This window comes from Periplaneta americana, chromosome 3, assembly GCF_040183065.1.
Source record: "Periplaneta americana isolate PAMFEO1 chromosome 3, P.americana_PAMFEO1_priV1, whole genome shotgun sequence".
NCBI lineage: Eukaryota > Metazoa > Arthropoda > Insecta > Blattodea > Blattidae > Periplaneta > Periplaneta americana.
The window spans coordinates 33,422,894-33,443,042 of record NC_091119.1 but is presented as its reverse complement, the minus strand read 5'-3'; the positions used below and the strand labels follow the sequence as shown (position 1 = coordinate 33,443,042).

The 20,149-nt window shown below is 33.9% G+C and overlaps 1 protein-coding gene across 5 annotated transcripts in view; it reads left to right on the top strand.

Annotated features, from left to right (window-relative positions):
* The window catches only part of hyd (E3 ubiquitin-protein ligase hyd), a 157,300-nt gene extending 137,284 nt beyond the window's left edge, over positions 1 to 20,016 (top strand). For all 5 annotated transcript variants that reach the window (XM_069820262.1, XM_069820261.1, XM_069820260.1 and 2 more), the window contains exons 43-46: positions 714 to 920; positions 3,355 to 3,502; positions 7,810 to 8,040; positions 18,727 to 20,016. In XM_069820262.1, the coding sequence (XP_069676363.1) occupies positions 714 to 920; positions 3,355 to 3,502; positions 7,810 to 8,040; positions 18,727 to 18,939 (799 nt within the window). In that variant the 3' untranslated portion in view covers positions 18,940 to 20,016. The remainder of the gene's footprint in view (positions 1 to 713; positions 921 to 3,354; positions 3,503 to 7,809; positions 8,041 to 18,726) is intronic.
* Positions 20,017 to 20,149: the final 133 nt, after the last annotated feature.

The following is a 20,149-nucleotide window of genomic DNA, read 5'->3' as shown; positions in this document are numbered from 1 at the left end:
TCCTTAAAAGTGGGAATTAATTACATTATTCTTGTAGTAATTTGGCTCGGACGTAACAGATTATTCCTTAAAAATGGGCCTTGAAAATGGGGTTTTACTGTATTTAATATTAATATAGGATTGATGCATATGAAGTATGATCACTTTATTACAATAAATAATGAATTTTTATTAAAAAAGAACAAATAGACAAAACAGAAATTTATTCATATTTCCACTATAAAGTATAAAGTAATAGATGATGAAATGCTTTAAACTGTGTATGTCAATTATTTTGTCATAAAAATTATGTGTACAATTATCTCCCCAGTTATAAATTTTAATAAAAATTCAGGGATTAAAGAACTTACACAAGTGTAAAACAACTCCAGTAGAGTGTAGGTAGATAATACTGACAGTGGGAATTTTGTGCAATGCAATCTTGGATTATTTGGCATACCTTTATTCATGTAATGATTGTTTTATCACAATCTTCATGTTCGTAAATTGTCATTAATGATTTTTTTATTGTGAACTCCATGTTGTTCTTAGACCTAATGGCAGAAGCTGCACTAACGGTTTTTTTGAAATACAGATTCACTTTTTTATAAAGTTTTACAGAGAAAAATTGAATAGCTGCTGACCTTTGAATCATTCTGAATTATGTTTGTTATTATTCATATAATGTTTGCTTGTAATTTATCCAGTAATAATATTATGATATTTAATTTCAGGTTGATAGGACTCTGCCTTCTACAAAATGAACTATGCCCCATCTTCCTGAATCGTCATGTGATGAAGTACATCCTTGGACGACCTGTTAGGTTCCATGATTTAGCATTTTTTGATCCTGTCATATATGAAAGCCTACGACAACTGGTAGTGGATGCAGAAACAAAAGATAGCAATAGCCTTTTCTCAGCACTTGATCTCACATTCAGGTAAGAATCGAATCAATGTGTGATTATGCATAGTAATAATAATAATAATAATAATAATAATAATAATAATAATAATAATAATAATAATAGTGCCATAACATGCTTATTAGTTATTCTACATCATTTCTCACAAAAAAACACATGCAGAAAAAACAGACAGAAGTCTTCCCATTTGTACTGGATTATTTGCAAACACATAGTTCCATTCATTCCATTCTAAAACCTGATGCTCATATTATCTCACGTTTTGCCATACCATACCACATTTATTCAAAAGTTGGGAATTTTGAGTCGCACATGTGAATGGGTGTGGTATAGCCTTTCATCTCTAGTTGGAGCAAGCAGCAACTTTGTGGATCATATGGTAATGGCCAACATAGAGAAGTCAGAGAATTACTTACACATGTATATACTAGTCACATACACATGCCAGTCACATGTGAAACATTCCAGTTTCGATTTAGAAGTGCAAATAGAGTGGTTGGCGCAGCTTATAACATTAAATTTAATTACATTTTTAAGCACTCTCAGTAATCCGACAGTCTTGCTAATCCAGTGCAAGGAATGGCCGGATTAGCAAGAGTCTGCTGTATTAACAGACTACATTACATGCACATGGCGAGTTCAAATACTACATGTATTTCAGCAGCATAATATAGTCTGGAGCAGTTTACTTAATAACCTAAGGGTGAAACCTAACCATTTTTCCCCCTATTACTACATATGCTAGTGGATTATAGTGATTTTCTAGATGTCAGGTTGAATTTTCTTTTACCAACTTCGTTTCGAATTTCGAGTACTGACAAATACAACTGACAATTGTTTTCTAACTGTTATGTTGGCAGCAATAATTTGATTTGCAGTAGAAGGAATCTGATGAAATGGAAGTAACTAGGCTTATGAAATTTGAACGTAATAATTAATTAGTAATATCGGTATTAATATTAATATTAGTACATAATTCAGTTGTGTTGCATTGTGATTCCAATTCAACACTATATTCAGGTAAGTGTAATTAAATAAGATATAACTTATAGACCTACTTGGTACGAAAAATACACGTGGCTAATAGACAAAAATATATTTCTTAGTGTTCAGATTGTTATTAAAATGTCCAAGAGAGGAATAGCATTGTAGCAACTTAGGAGTATGTATTTTAAGTAGGGTATACATTTCAAAGTCGTATTCTGTTTTCGGAATTCGTACTGATCATTTCACGTGATCATACAAAATGCAATAGAATCCCTCTTAACTGGCACCAAAGGGACCAGGCTAGTTCTGGATGCAAGATTTTGCGAGATAATTGAATAAATACCGGTATATACAAAAAAAAAAAAGTTTGTATTTCATGCTGCCAAATGTCGAAACTGCAGCCATGTGAAGCTTATTTTTCTATCACTTGCTCATAACTGAATAAACATAAAAACTGTGTGGATTTTCATTATTAAAACACATCACGCAACACAAATAATACACTAGTTTTAGGTTCGAATATTCACTGAAAATGAAAGTTCGTGCGAACTTCCTAATGTAGCAAAACTGACAGACCAGACTATGGCAGTGTGGCAGATTTATTAATTTTTTTATTTTTTATTTATTTATTATTATTATTATTATTATTTTTTTTTTTTTGCATAGCTGAAAGTGCCATTGTTTTGGTATTGCCGGTTATTTGGGTACAGGTTATGAGGGATTTTACTGTACATTTTTAGGCTAGATCTCGTGAATTGTAAACTGTTTTGTCAAAGCAATGAATTTCATGTTGTCAGACAAAATACATTTTAATATTAGATCATACTAATCTACTAATTACCAACATAATGTGCAAGAGGCCAGGAGAAAAATATACTCTTTTACAAATTATTGGACCATTTAGAAAACACCTGCCAGCATAAAGATGAGATGTGATAAATAAGCAAGACATTGTTATTCTTAATACTATATTACTGTTGTTGTTGTTATTATTATTATTATTATTATTATTATTATTATTATTATAATTTCATGTTGTCAGACAAAATACATTTTAATATTAGATCATACTAATCTACTAATTACCAACATAATGTGCGAGAGGTCCATTATTATTATTTCAGTACATGACATTGTGATTTTACCCTTTTTGATGATATCTGATATTAGTTGACGACACTGAAGAGATGGCCAAATTAGCCTTTTAGGAACTATTCTTACGTGATCCTCACTATAAATGACACATAAACTTTTGTTTATTTCAGTCTTAGTGAGCCTATATAATCAGTCAGCTTTGGCAAACAGTGTTACTCGTGGGTTTTTATTCAGAGTTTGTGATTATCATGAAATACATCTTCATGACATCGGCTATTTTAGCCATTTAATGAAAATCGTGACAGATCCAGTAATATGGCAATTGTAGTTATTGAAAAGTCTTAAGTAATTGTTTTCCTGGCTTCAGCATTGATCTGAGCATAGAAGAAGGAGGTGGAACCATGGAACTCGTGTCTGGGGGTCGTGATATGGAAGTCACAGCACAGAACGTGTACGATTATGTGCGCAAGTATGCTGAATACCGCATGATCAAGGCCCAAGAAAAAGCTATCGAGGTGAGTTATATTATCTAGTAGCAGATTAATAAAAGAGAAAACCACTAGCGGTACTTAAATTGTGGCATGGTACCAGCTTAGAAAATGGAAATGGATCAGAATCGCCTTCAGCGATGTCCAGCCCTTTCCCCTAAACCCATTGTGTGTGAGAAATATTGGAGACCAAGAGTTAATGGCTTTATTGCCAAGAACTCCGCATTAGTTTAGTGTATAAAGTGAAAATGTGTCCATTTATATAGAGAAATTATTTAAAAATTTGAGGACCTGTTTACAGTCATTGAAATGGAAATTATTTCAGTTCTTAAAATGTAGGACTCTAATAAGAAAAATTGAAATGCATTATAAACCGTACACTGATTCATTAGTTCTAACATTGTATTGAAAAAACTCAGAAGTTATAGGAAATTTTACTGGACACTGACATTTTTGAAACTCCCTCCATGGATGAATACATAATAGGATGCGAAACTTACTGAGTTTCCCATAACACATACTAGAGGCACTATTGTAGAAATTGATCTTGCTGCCACCTGTTGGGAGGAGGGGCATTATTACATCTAGCAGCGCACCAAGTAGCAAAAAGTGTAACTAATTACTCCATGCATTTAGCAGCACACCTGGTGACGAAAATTTAAACTGTGCAGAAAGTATTCCCTCCCACCCTCATCGATATTCAAAACTAACCCAATTTAAAATAAAACATTTACATTTTTATTCCTCACAGCATCTTCTACTGAAAATTCTTACCGGAGCCAACAGGAAGATAAAAGAGACGATCTATTTTACACTACCCAATTAAAATATAACCAGACAGAGACAAAAAAATAAAGCAAAAAGTTAGATAATTGGGATTGTATTCTTTAGATATTTATTGTACAGCGCAATGGAAAAATCTGCAAGAACTACTTAGATAGTTCAATTTATTATATTACTATTACTTTACAATACATTCAACAACACTATTTTTATAACAACCATAAACTTCACTGTTTAACATACACTGCTTATACACACGTAGTATCAACTGTGTGCCATCTTGTCTCTTCGAGGAATATCTTGAACGGATAAATGGAGAACTCTGGGTAATGTACCCAACACATAGTTCTAATGTTCACCACCTATGATGTTGGGCGCTTATCTTATTTCAGCCCCCCACCGCCAGATGGTGCTGACCGCAGTTTCGCATCCTATTATATTTTTATCCATGCTCCCTCATTATGTTGCGTTATGAAAGATTACAATTTATAATACTTGTCAATGGAACCATTGAAAATTCCCTTGAAAAGTTGTGCGCGAGTAGATAGTATACAGGAAAGCTTGAATATAAAATAGTAGCTGCCAATGGGATCTGAAAGACACAAGCAGCTTTAAAAAAAAAACTGTTTAAAATCTGCATTTTGAGTGATCTTTGTCAGACTTTTGGAGCACATACATTTAACCCCAGCAATACCAATGGGGGTGTACTTTGTGCCCATCTTATCCAAAATTTATATTTTAAATAAGTAGTTAATTTAATTTAATAGTCTGACCCAATATTTAGGGTTTGCCTTGCGACACAGAATAGCTTACAATAAAATTAAAAATGAAAAATTATATAAGCAGGATTCATAGAAAAGAAATTAAGATATAAGAAAAAAAAATAGAACATAGTACAATTTACAAATATGGAAATATTATTTATTATCAGTTATGAATCCTTTTATCGTGAACAAAACATATCCCATCCTTGTTGAAGTAATTGTTCGAAAATATACAGTGACATTTCAATTTTTCTCTTTTATTATTTTACATACTAGCTATATGTTGATTATAAATGTTAAAAAATTGTTCAAAATTAATTATTTTTGTAGTCGTCACAAAATACTTCCATGTACTGCATGTTATTTTAAATATCTTGGTATTGCTAGGGTTAATGCTTGATATGACTCTTGCCTTCAGTTCTCATCAGGACATTTAATAGCTCATTTCATAGCGAATATTGAATCTAAGCACCTAGTATAAAGGTTGTTCTAGTACTGTAGAATGGAATATTTTACACTATTGAAATTAATTTCTTGTATCTCACATACAGATTTTTGTAATCACTTTTGTTTCATAATACTGTCTAATTAGTCTCATATATGTCTGTTCGTTTAGGAGTGAAAGTGTCATTGTTTATATACTTGTGTAGATGTGTCAGGACACTGAGAGGCAAGATAAAACTTGTGTATTATCAAAATCAAAACACTGTTGATCAGTGGCATTTCTGCCACTAATAAACTTATATCAAATAAGTTGTTGTTTTCTAATGCCAGGTGTTTGCAATAAAGTCATTTGACCTCTTGCTCTCCAATATTTTTCAAAGATATTGTCACGGCCAGCCACTGAAGCACAGATTTTGAGGTGTTCCGAATCCATTTCTTGGTTTGAGTTGCACAATGGGCAGTTAGGGGACTGATATATTCCAATTCTATGCAAGTGTTTGGCCAAACAATCATGGCCTGTTGCCAATCAATATCAAATAAGTAGCAAGTGTGCTAACTTTCAGGAAAGGTTTCTACCTGATGTTTTAGATGAGGTGAATAACATAAGTATACATCTTCAGTCTTACTAATAAACAGTGTATAGTTTTTATACGAGACTTATGCAGAGTTGAGACAGAAAATGTTACTAATAAACTGTGAATAAGCTATGGACGTATAAACAGTCTGTAACTATACAATGAGAATTGCTTTGCAGTAGTTATATACACGAAACCCCTTGTTTAAGTGTTGATTATAGCGAAAAAATGGCCGCCCCTCTAACAGCTGTTCGTATCGACTGTCATTTTATGAAGATGGTTACCTTGTAACCACAGAAGAACAAACCAAAGATCATAGAATTATTACAATAATATTGCTGTAGCTTGTACTCTTTGACCAATATGTAGTGTGGTAATCGATTAGAGCCAGTTGTACTATCAATACTTATGGCGAAGTGCATCAACATTGATTAAAAACGCAGAAATCATAGATTACGAAACGACGGTTAAACAGTAGCCGTGGTTAAAATGTAATTTATGTGCACCATTCATAATCACCGATCACTAAAACATGGCTAGCTGACACCTCATTTAATCAGAGTAAAGTCTATAATGGTACGTTGTTTCTACAAAATGGCTAAAGGAAAGCATCCATACCGCTGCAAAGATAATAGTCAACGTCTAAAAACGACTGCGCTCACTATGTTCTACATCGAAATGAACATATCCTACATTTTCGCGTTGCATTTGTTTGCCTTTGGGCGCTGTTATATTTGAGAGTTCCATTTCTTTGTTTTTCAGTACTTTTAGGTTAAAATCGTACAAAATGGAAAATTGAATCCAAAAATGATTATATCCCAATGTTAGGTTGAAGTATCGATAGACTTAATTACTAGATTTAAATGTAGGCCTATTATATAAAAAAGATGGAATATCCATAAAGGAAAAGGATGCAGAAAATTGGTAGGAATGTGTGTACGATCTTGGACCCCATTTACACCAGGGAATTGTGCATTATCCTGAGATCCATCCATAACCTGTCTTTGTTCAGCCAGTGACATAGAGAAAGAGATACAGGTATTCGAGTATTTCCTCTTAAAATACAGAAAATAATAGTTACATAGAATCGTAATATAAGCAGCCGATCTGTAGGAGAAATATGATTGTCCTTGTGTTATTTCAATTGATCCATTTGTAGATTTTGATAAACGAAATCCCTCCTGAAATTTTTTGTCACCTAATTCCTCGCAAGAATTCTCTCTTTCCACTAAAGAACCTTCACGCTCACGCTCTATCCAAGTAATTCAAGTACTGTACAATAATAATCGTCTTCGAAATAATCACCTGTGGTTCTGGCCGCCATTTTGCTTTACTTGCTCTAATCGCTGGTTATCTCCTTTAACCGCTCATATTTGGCCGGTTAGAGATTACTGTGGTTAACTTCCTATTTTAAGTCGTAACCGAGGTCGATCCACCGTAAAAATACTTAATCGGGGATTAGGTGACAATTTTAACCGATGGTTACACTAACCGATGTTGATGCACGTGGGCATTAATACGCCACACTAGAGCACTCTACCGGATGCAATAGAAAACCTCAGATATTCTATTACCTTTCGTAATGAAGTAATGACGAAACTATGACGTAGCTGTGTAACAGTTATAATGTTATACACGACGGATGTAGTGATTATTAGTAAGGAATTTACACACGACTTATAAACGAGCTACTCATTGTATAAGTATAAGACAGTTAAACGTCTGTATATAGGGTTTTTATTAGTAAGACCGCTTGTGTTATGTGCAGCAACTTCGTGCAGGTGTGTTTGATGTTCTGCCTGCTGGTTCACTGGACGGCTTGACAGCAGAAGATCTACGGCTATTGCTGAATGGTGTAGGCGACATCAACGTGGCTGTCCTCATTTCGTACACCAGCTTTAATGACGAGTCAGGAGAGTCAGGTGAACGTCTCGTCAAATTCAAACGTTGGCTGTGGTCCATTGTGGAGAAGATGTCTCACATTGAAAGACAAGACTTGGTAAGCATGTCAGGATATTAAGATTAATTTCATTAAGGCCCAATTGTATAAAACTCCCTGACTAAAGATCAACTTTGATCGAAGATCGAAAAGTGAACCGAGTTCAGACACTTCTTCTATTGTATAAAACTTTTCTGCGATCAAATTACCTTGGTTCAAATGCATTCTAAGTTCACGTGAAAAGGATTTGGCAACATCGCATAAACAGGTGAAATATGTCACGCGCGGACCATGTTGTACAGGTTTGTTCAGTGTTGCCAATCCAGCGACTTTAACTCTTTTTCAACAACAATTTCTTTTAACTTTTATATTGCTTAAATAGGGATTTAGCGACCTTTTTAGCACCCCATAGTGACGAAATTTAATCTTTCTTTGTTGGTAATGAGAAATCTAGCGACTTTACAACTACTTCTTGGCGACTTTCTGTACACTCTGTTGGAGACACTGGTTTGTTTTGTGCACTGTAAATAATGGCGGACAATAAGAAGAAGGTTGACTGTTCTCCAAATTGTTATCATGTTATGGTGTTTGATACTGCTAAACATAATAAAGCTTTATAAAACGACAATTTTCGTTTAGTAATAGAGTTAATTGAAAATTTATGAATGTACCTATCATATCTATTAATAATTAATGGTTGTTATAAACATAATATAATTATAGGTTATGTTATTTGATACTGCTGTACATGATAGAGCCTTATAAAATATAAGATTGTTTGTGTATTAAGGCAAGAAATTGAAAGAAATATATATAAATGTACCTACCATACCTATTAATAATAATAATAATAATAATAATAATAATAATAATAATGGATATTTTATTTGCACAATCTGTCACTCGTATATTTAAAACAGAAAAGAAATAACTGAACTTGGATCATCTAACTTAATCGGAGAAATTTCTTCAGTCAAAGTTGACTTTAGTTTGAGACAAATTAATCTCAGATTAGACTTTATACAACACAAAATTCCAAGTTCAGCTAGAACAAGGATCAATTTAACCTCTGATCTAAGATTAAATGGTTTATACAATCGGGCCTTAGTCCTTAGTGTTCTGCCGAAGGGCAGGTCTTTCACTGCAAACCCAACTTTCTCCAATCTTTCCTGTTTTCTGCCTTCCTCTTTGTTTCCTCATATGAACTGTATATCTTAATGTCGTCTATGGTCTGATTATATCACACTTTTGTGAAGCAGTGTAGTGAGTAAACACACAAGTTTTGTTTGAATTTCTCAATTGACAAAATTTTTAGGATTTGATGCAACCAATCAGAAAACCTGTGTGTTGGATCACCTTTAAGTAGTAAGTTTTCTTCATAGCTCCTTCTGGCATATTTTTGACTTCATATGATTTAGAAATGATCCCATCCAGCAAGTTTTTAGGACTTGAATTGATACAGCATAAAAGGAGAAAGATTCGATCTGGTGTTGTGGATTGAGCCTCGGTGTAGCTCAGTGGTTAGAGCACCCAGTGCATAGAGTGCAGTGCAGTAAACTGAGTATTCTAACTTACTGCAAATGTTTCGAAATTGTTACTGTTTTGTTCCGCATTATATTTGCATAGTCAGCTACTTCTATATATTTAATCATTTTTCTTAATCACTAATATATTAGGTAGACTGTATTAGTACCTGTTATGCCCATTGTGATCTTATCTCCCTACTAGTATGTGTGTATATATATTTATTTATTTATTTACTAGCTGAAAGTACCCGGTGTTGCCCGGGTTTTCCGTTCTCCTTCTGTTTTCAAATGAACTGATTGTTAAATTTTCGGAAATCTCGGAAACACAACTATAGACAACCAAAACGAATTGTCTTTACTAAGCTTTCCTTGCACATAAAGATGAATCTTTACTTAACTTCACTTACACTTCCTTAGCCAAATGCCTGCCAGGTTTAACTAAATTTAAAGCAATTGTATATCATGCACCAAAAGGAAAACATTTCATCATGTGCCTGACGTTCAACTTTGTTTTAAATTTATATATTTATTTGTTTTGTTTATTTAATTTTATTCTGGTGTAGTTAAGGCCATTAGGCCTTCTCTTCCACACTGCCAGAAATATAAATAAAATAATAGAAAAATCAAACTATAAACAAAGTAAAACTTAACGAAAATATATACAGGCTACAGTCACACAACCTTTAAATAAGTTAGCATTGTCTTGAAGTTCAGCATAACAAAAACACACCCTTCGATCTCTATACGCACACTTAGTGTTGACTCAATGTTCTACACATCTTACATTTTATCTCTGCTGGTCAGTTAGCGCTAAATTTCAAGTGCTTTATCTTAGTCGTGGCTGTCAGCGTATTAAATACCATTAATTTTTCTGCTGTCTCCTTTCCTCCCCGCCACAAATGTAACGTTGTACAGAGGCAGAGAAAAAATAATTATAAGATCTGTACATTGATCTGAAGCTGTGCTGACATACATTTCACGTAAATTCATGTCTATGTGTGCTTTCACTTGAATTTCAGAGACAGCTGATGGTAATTAGAGAATTCCCTTCTTCCCAGTCTGAATCATTGGGGTGTCGTGAGCCGAAATTTATCTATCGGTCATACCAAAGAATCAATATATACGTATGTAATTCAATTTATATTGGAATATTTTTTACCCCTTGACAGCTGTACGCCCGCTTATATCATACCCGTACTTTTTAAAATATGACTTGAGATATTATATCTAACAAATTTAGAACGTATTAAATATATTACTTTTTATTTTATATACAAAATGCAGATAGAGTATAATTTTGCAAGAAGTCATTGTTTAGCATAAATAATAATATTCTGAAAGACATGTTATAGAAAATGAAGTGACCGTTCTTTCCACAATGCTTAACATACTACACTGGCAACATGATTACAAAGATGAAATTTCGAATAAAATATTATTGGACATGGGCAATAATATTATGAAAGATATATATTTTATAATTAAGTAGTATATCGAAATGATAGCCGTCCAAATCTTGGATTTAAAATATCGGCATCCTAATCAATTCAAATGAACAAAAATAAAGAAAATGTAAATTAATGTCTTATATTCAGTGGGCTTACGTATATTCACATACTACATTAGGAACATGACAAAAGTATCATTGATGAGCATACAATTCGTTTTCCCCTCTTTTGTACAAATGTATATATATGTTTAGGTGTGCTCACTTGAAAGCAAGTTACGCAATTACTGACAATGTGAAAAACACGGAGTTTTTAAGTGAATGTCTGCAACTTCGAGCGACTATCCTTGAGCTTTATTTTACTACAGTCATTATGAATGCTAGTTGTACTGAAATGGCAGTTGCTTAAAATGGAATGGCATGTTACTGGCTACCGTAGGAATATATGGAATAAAAACATCTTTTCCTTTCGTTTTGCCAGTTAATACTGTCACTTCTATTATGTTTGGCATGAGTTTTTTCACACCAATTCCTATTCCATTGCATAATTCTTCTGGGTCAGTATTTCGCAATAGTACTATTGGTGATTCAATATTAAGTATTAAATTATGTGTTGGCAATCCTTGTGATTTCAAAGAATTTAAGAATTCAGTTCGATAAAACACAGTCTGCTCACTATCTACAACTGTCTTGAGAAACACATAATACGGTTCTGGACTACATAAGGATACTTACTGCATGAATTGTCTAGATTTTGGCCTTCATTATGTATCTACAATGTTATTTTATATCGTTTTGAAAGTCGTTGAATACAACAGACAATAATAACAATTGACTGTAGAAGATTGTATTCAATGTTATACATTAATATTTGATCGTATATATTTTTATTTTTTTATCTTTTTAATTAGTTTATGGTCCATTTGCACAATTTTAATGTAGCCTATATTCTTCTCCTGGTTATGAAGGTTAAATGTGCAAACTTTGGCACATATCGGTCAAAGTGTATAGATTTGTATAGAGAACATACACACACATATACATACATACATACATACCCACCCACCCACATTCAATTTTATATATTAAGATTTATTTATTTATTTCTCTCATTCTTTTTTGCATTTGTGCTTTTTGTATTTGTATTTGTAATTTTATTTCTATTTCTTATTTGCTTCTTCTCTCTGCATTTGTTTCTTGTATATGTCTATTTGTATTCTGGTGGTGTGGTAGAGAAGGTCCGATGCCCTTAACTACTCTGCCAGATTAAATAAATAATAATAAGAATTCCTGTATAAACATTTCCTGCAAATATCAACTGAGTAAACAAAAGTTATGTTATTTCACAAAAATTTCCCAGTCCGAATCCGATTTTTTTTTTTTTTTTTTTTTTTTTGCATAAGAGCTCCATCATTAGGAGAGGCAGAACAGCTCTTGACATTAAAGGTACGATCACACGTCGCTACTTTTGCAGCGCTGCAGTACAAAAAACTGCGCAACTCTTGTACTGCGACGTGTGAACAACGGTGCAACCCGAAAAGTAGCGGCTGCCGAACCTGCTGCCCGCTACTTTTCCATGCTGCACGCAACTTAAAAGTAGCGACGTGTGAACAGGGTTCTCAGGGTTGCAGCCGCAGCATTTTTGATATCGGTTTTGTTGAAACTTTTGCTGCGGTTGCAACCAGTGTTACCACCCAAATGTGCCAATGATACTTTTATCGTTTGGATATATTTTAATGTTAAATGTGATGAAAATAAATTATTTGTAACAGTTATTAAATACATAACACAGTCTGAGCATAATTGCTGAGGATATAATTCATTTTTTAAATTTTCCGTAGCATAGTTCCAAACAGGAGGGTTGCCAACATTGATTACGTGAATATACTGTTGGTTATCATTTAAGTATATGGGCGTTTTTAAAAGCTTTATAGTAAAATAATGTCAATTTCTGAATACTAGATACGACAGAAAAGCAAATAATAGATAAGGAAGTTTTCGCATGAGTTTCTTAATAATGCGAACATAACCACAAAATGTATATTGAGAAGTCAACACGCAGATGGAAACCTGCATCATGACTGCGGCTGCAAAAGTAGCGCCTTGCGTGTGAACAGACTCTCAACCTCCAGTTGCAACTTTTGCTGCACTCGGGTTGCGCAGCATGAAAAGTAGCGTGCAGCGCGCTACTTTTGGCTTACGTGTGAATACGACACGCAACTTTTGCAGCTGCAGTATAAAAGTAGCCCTGCAAAAGTAGCGACGTGTGACCTTACCTTAAATCTGACAGATAGGTTCCCATTTTGTTGGTTCCCTGGCAATTGTCTGTACATAGCTCCAGTATTTGGATATTTCTGCACGTATGAGATGGTACAGAACATAAAACTTCCACAACACATTGAACACCACGAAAGTCTTAAACATATAGACATACTGTTGTTGATGTAAAGGTACAGTCACACATCGCTACTTTTACACCACTGCAGTACAAAATACTGCGCAACTCTCGTACTGCGACATGTGAACAATGGTGCAACCCAAAAAGTAATGGCTGCCGAACCTGCTGCCCGCTACTTTTCCATGCTACGCGCAGGTTAAAAGTAGCGACGTGTGAACAGGGTTCTCAGGGTTGCAGCCGCAGCATTTTTGATATCGGTTTTGTTGAAATTTTTGCAACAGTTGCAACCAGTGTTGCCACCCAAATGTGCCATTGCTACTTTTATTGTTTGGATATATTTTAATGTTGTCGTCTAGTGCCTTGCATCTGGCAATGAAGCCATTAGCAGATATTTTAATGTTAGATGTGATGAAAATCAGCGATTTGTAACAGTTACTAAACGTAAAACATAGTCAGACTATATATGCTGATGATATAATTTTTTTTTTTCTGTAGCGTAGTTTCAAACAGGAGGGTTGCCAACATTGATTACGTGAATATGCTGTTGTTTATCATTTAAGTATATAGGCGTTTTTTAATAGCTTTATAGTAAAAATTATGCGAATTTCTGAATAATAGTTAGGGCAGAAAAGCAAATAATAGATAAGTAAACTATTACATTAATTTCATAATCCGAAACTCTAATGTGAACATAACCACAAAATGTATATTGAAAAGTCAACACGGAAATGGAAAGCTGCAGCTAGACTGCGGCTGCAAAAGTAGCACCACAGCCTAGTATATACAGTTACGAAGCTCAATATGTAGTAAATATGCATCCATAGATAGTTGCTAACCACTAGGATCGCTAATATTGCCTCATTACAGACATTGCGAAATAGTACCGGCACAGTCTATTGTTCCTAGCACCCTCACAACTCAGGCTTCGTGACTGTATATTCCATAAAACGTATAATCATTCGTGTTCCCAATGCTGCCCGCCGAACACAGTGTAAGGCTAGAGAAGGGGGAGAGACTCGTACCGCAACAGATGGGAGCGGTCAGTGAGGGATTGCGGCAATGATCTCCTTATGTTTACAAATAATAACATCAAAAGGATAAGAAATATCATATGTTTGTATATTATTTTGACATACTATGAAGCTTCCATTTTTGATTGGGAAATATTCAATAATGTAATAATTAATTTCGGATTACATCTAGAAGACATTCTGTATGCACGATTTTAGAAATGCTCATTCTGTAAAGGGCTTCATTGATTTTCCAATATTCCAAGTTAGAAGATAGCTAGCAAAAAGTTTTTTTTGTTTAAGACTGAGGATACTTGTGTGATTTGTGTTTGTATTTTCTTCTTTCAAATTTATCAAAATATTTGCATGTATTTCACCTAAAATGAAATTAAAAGCTATAAGTATATCGTGTGAAGCTGAGTGTAAACGTATTGTAATATACTGATTATTATGTATAACCAACAGTTATACAGACGTCCAAAAATAAATTATTTTCACATGCCCAGCATACCTGTAATTGTATGACATTCTTTGTGAAGAGTCGAGTAATGTCGTCGCTTGTTGAATTTTAACACACCCTTAAGATTTTTCGAACAAAATTAAACATTTCATAATCTCCCCACTAACACGAAAAAATATTTCTCTTCCCTTTCATCCTTGAATGTACTATGTCCATGATTAGAAGACAATGGCCCGGTTTCTTCAACCTTTGTTAAAATGCACCTAACATAGTGTTAATTAAATAAATTAATTAATTAATAAAATTAAATTAATAAAAGTATAAATTGTTGTTAAAAATATTGTGTTTCTTCAACTTTACATTTCACATTTTAACATTCTGTTTGTTAACACTCTGTTAGGACCAGAGATTCTAGAATTTAACCATAGACCAGCCTCATGGTCTGGTGGTCAGAGCTGGCTATAGTTCATGAGGTCCCGGGTTCGATTCCCGGTTAGAGCACAGGAATTTTTCCTTAAAGGGGATTATTCCTGTGTTCGTCCATGGTCTGGAATTTAGATTAAGTTTAGATTTAAGACCTCTCCTGGCACCACATTATCATAATCATCCTATCACATCATCGGGGTAATGTAACTCTGCCTTCCAGGTGCCCCAACCTCAGAAGTGAGTTACAACTAAGCCACGGCCAGGAGAGAAGACCAGAAATGTCGAAAAGACAACCTGGTGGCATTGTATTAAAAAAAAAAAAAAGAATTTAACCATAACCTATGACAAAGTATAGGCTCAATTCTGTTTCCTGAACTCTGACAATTGCGATTCTCACTTGTTTCCGTTGTTTGACTCGGAGAGAATAAAAGTCTCTCTATTCTCTCTGACTTATGCTTCTTTCCATCGTCTGTATCACAGTAACATGAAGCGGTGTATTGCCGTATTGGTATTGCTGTTGTGAAATGGAAAACACTGGAACAAAAACAAATCATGGGACTAATTTCTCTTCCTTCGAGAGAAGCCTTCTGCTGGAAACAATTTCGCAGTATATACCAATTATTGAGAATAAACAAACAAACAGATCTATGTTGAAAGCGAAAAATAAGGCTTGGCAGAAAATAGCCTATACTTTTGTATGAACTTCTGTTCTGTCAAATCACAGAAATCATCTGCTCTGTTTATGTATTCATGGATATCATTTTCTTAATAATCAAGATATAGAAGTTCAGCATCTAACGCCATATTGAATACTTCTATGCCAGCAGAGAGTTAAACGATTTAACTGCATGAAATTGAGCAGTTAAATTAACATGGGTTTTAACAGCCTGTTAGTACTAACAGTAGTTGAAGAAATGCTTCAATTGTTAAGTTTACAGTTAAAATGGAATAACACACTATTATAATTTAACAAAGGTTGAAGAAACCGGGCCAGTGTGAAATGGTCGAACACGCCGACCAACACAATGATAATGGCAGTCCACCATTGCTCTTCGTTTGCGCATGAACATTGAGTACAGTACAGATGGGGATGGGTGAGGCGGAGCGTGCTCATTACATACTGGCTTCGGTTCCGTTCAGGGGCTTATTCGCGAGTACACTTTTGGAGAAGTCTGTACTAGAGTGTGGTAGCTTCTTGTGTGTGAACAGACTTGCAATCTCCAGTTGCAAATTTGCAGCGCTCGGATTGCGCAGCACGAAAAGTAGCGTACAGCTGCAGTACAAAAGTAGCGATGCATGACCGTACCACAGTCTACTATATACAGTCGCGAAGCTCAATATGTAGTAAAAATGCAAACAAGGATAGTTGCCCACCACTAGGATCGCTACTATTGCCTCATCATCGCAGATTTCTCTCCTAGCAGCCGACAAAATATGTTACACTTTCGTTGTGTTCTTTTGGAAAAATTAACACCTTCCGTCCATTATTGAAATATTAAATGCATAAAGTTAATTTATTATTTTAATGAAGTATATTAAATTCCACCACAAACTCGAAGATACCTGCAAGAAATAGGTTAATATTTTTGTTTGTGCAAAACGAACTGAAATTTACTATAATCGCTTCACTCATTCAAGATTATAGCGATAATTAACTATGAAACCAATAAATATTAATTTGCATTTCCCTTTACAACAATAATAATGGAAATATGAATTAATGGATTAACTTATGTATGTGTACCGGTACTTGTAATGTAGGCTTACGTATTTGAGGTTAAGCAATAATAATCACACCAGAATCTATACTAATAATAAATCTGTAGCCGAAATTTTTCTGGTAATTTTCGATTTTCCAAAAATAATTGGCCCTAACATATATAATTAACCACCCTGAAACCGAAAATCGCTTTTTTGAAATTTTTGTTTGTATGTCTGTCTGTATGTTTGTTACCTTTTCACACGATAATGGCTGAACGGATTTCGATGAAAATTGGAATATAAATTAAGTTCGTTGTAACCTAGATTTTAGGCTATATGACATTCAAAATACATTATTTAAAAGGGAGGTTATAAGGGGGCCTGAATTAAATAAATCGAAATATCTCTCTTATTATTGGTTTTTGTGAAAAATGTTACATAACAAAAGTTTCTTTAAAAATAATTTGCGATAAGTTTTATTCCTTGAAAAATTTTGATAGGACTGATATTTAATGAGATAAATGAGTTTTAAAATTAAAATAACTGCCATCTAAGGCCGTGTAATGAATTAAAAAAACAAATGACTTCGTCTATAAGGGGCCTTGGACAGCAACAATTGAACGAAAGCTATGAAAGATAGCCTACAGAGAATGTTTCTGTGTTTGTGTGAAGCTGAGAGGATAAAAAGAAGTATGAAGTAATATCGGAAGCTAAATTAACTGATTTGTATAATTAATTATTATTTCACCATTGGAAAGTGTAGTTTCTCTAGATGGACATAATGCTATAATGTTATTACAGTAACTTCTGATATAATATAATATAATTTAATATAAAATGTAATGTAATGTAATATTATATGATATAATTTAAGTTATTTGAAGGGTTCATAGTGAACCATAGTGAGCCAAGTGCCATTTACTGAATACGTAGATAACAAGGGTTAAAATTAAGTTATTACCATAATTCAATGGAAACCTATAACAAGTAAAATAAAATATACATATTAAATCTAAATGATGTCAATCTTCATTAAACTATGGTTGCATGTAATAAAAATTAAGAAACATGTTGAAGGAATTGTCATTGCACCAAATGAGTGTCTCTGGACCAAAATGATCGCATTTTAATTATTTGGATGCAATTTAAATTAAGTAATATATTAAACGATTTATCCTTCTATCAAACACGAATGTTCCCTGGATCAAATGTCCTATTTTAATTATGTAATTACTTTATATTTATTTCTAACGGGTGCAGCGGAGCGCACGGGTACGGCTAGTTGGAAATAAAACGTGATTAATAAATTTTATTGTAACAGACTTTTTCTACGTCTCTAGTAAAGTAACAAATAAAAATAACAACAAAATTAACAGCTATAATTAAAAACATATCCTTTGAAAAAAAAAGTAGGCCTAAGCAATAATAATCCCACCAGAATTGAAAATAAAACATGATCAATAAATTTCATTAAAGCAAACTTAATTTTTCTATGTCTCTAGTAAAATATTATTATTCCAATTATTGTATTTTAGCCATTAACATTTCCATTACAACCAATAACGAACATTTCACAAGCATCAATGTGAAATACGCAACGAGCTAGCACTCGATGGAAATACGATTCAGTCCAAAGTCGACCGTGGACAGTCTATCGTTTTTAGTTGCTAACCGCTTGGAGCGCTTTATCACGAGATTTGCAAAAAATCACCTCAAGCTTCGCGACTGTATATAGTAGACTGTGACCGTACCTTAACTGATCTGTCTTGCTTGTTCAGGTATACTTCTGGACAGGATCACCTGCATTGCCCGCAAGTGAAGATGGATTCCAGCCGATGCCAAGTGTAACCATTCGACCTGCTGATGATTCTCACCTCCCAACAGCCAACACCTGCATCTCCCGCCTATACATCCCCCTGTACAGCAGTCGTGCAGTGCTTCGTCACAAGCTGTTACTCGCCATCAAAACCAAGAACTTCGGCTTTGTCTGAATCCTCTCGTAAGCATTATGTGAACTGGAATAGCAGTCCATACTGCTCACACCTGCCTTCAACAAGTCAGAACACATTTACCGGCCTAGTTCAGAACGTTCATGTGAACTGGCTTCTAGTGTCAAAGATTCATGTGAAAAATCATTCTACTGGTGATACATCAGGCGAACACTGGAGATAGCAAACATGGCGCAAACTACAAGATGCTAATCAAATAAAAAAATCTCATCTCTCTAAAGACATTTAATAAATTATTTAAATATGAATAGTCACTACTTTGAAATGGATGGATGACTGATAACAAACACACTTTGACTAGATAAATATTACTATATTGGATACAATGGAGGATGAATATAAGTGAAAATTTATAAGTAGGTACTCCTTTCCATACCCCCTAGTGTTTTGGTTTGATAAAACTGCAGTTTTCATTATTATGTGGGGTGAGCAGAGGGAAAAATCGCCATCCTCCTTTTTATTCATATTGGTAGTTTTTCTTTTAAATGATGTGAGTAAGAAATTTAACCTTCTGAGATAAAAATGTTCTCTTTCAGTAAAGTAAAATTCAATTGTTACGTAACCATACTGTTTTCCGAAACCCTATGAAAATACAAATTCAATGTTAACACATGCAGCAACTGACTTTTTACTGATGACGATGTGGGTACCTGCTGTCAAGAGGAAGGTGGTGTGCAAGCTGATGTGCTAGTAAGTGTAACTACCATAAAGTAATATGTTGTCATATTTAAGAAAATCTGTGACACTTCGGAACTGCATTTCTGTTTCTTATATGCATTTAGTTTTTTATGGTAAAGCTCAGAAAATTTAGTATGTGTAATACTAAAAGTCAGCGAGGTATATTATTGTTGCTTTGGAACAGTTATTCTAATTTCTTGTTGCTGTAAATCATTCTTTCTCCTGTCAAAAGTCGAGTGTCTTTGAATGTTGCAACTTAGGTTTCATAAGTATAGCACAATTGAATTAATATACTGAAAGAGATATTACGAAATTGTAATTACAGTATGTATAATTTTTAATGTCCCATTTCATACTTCATTTGCTGATTTTTTTTTTCAAGTTGTGGATATTTGCTTTAGATTTAAGAAATAGTTACTGTAGCAGAACATATATCAATATATGTGTTTGACACGTGATTGATAGTCATAAAGTTAAAGACACTGGACACACAAAGCAGGGTAAATACAAACTT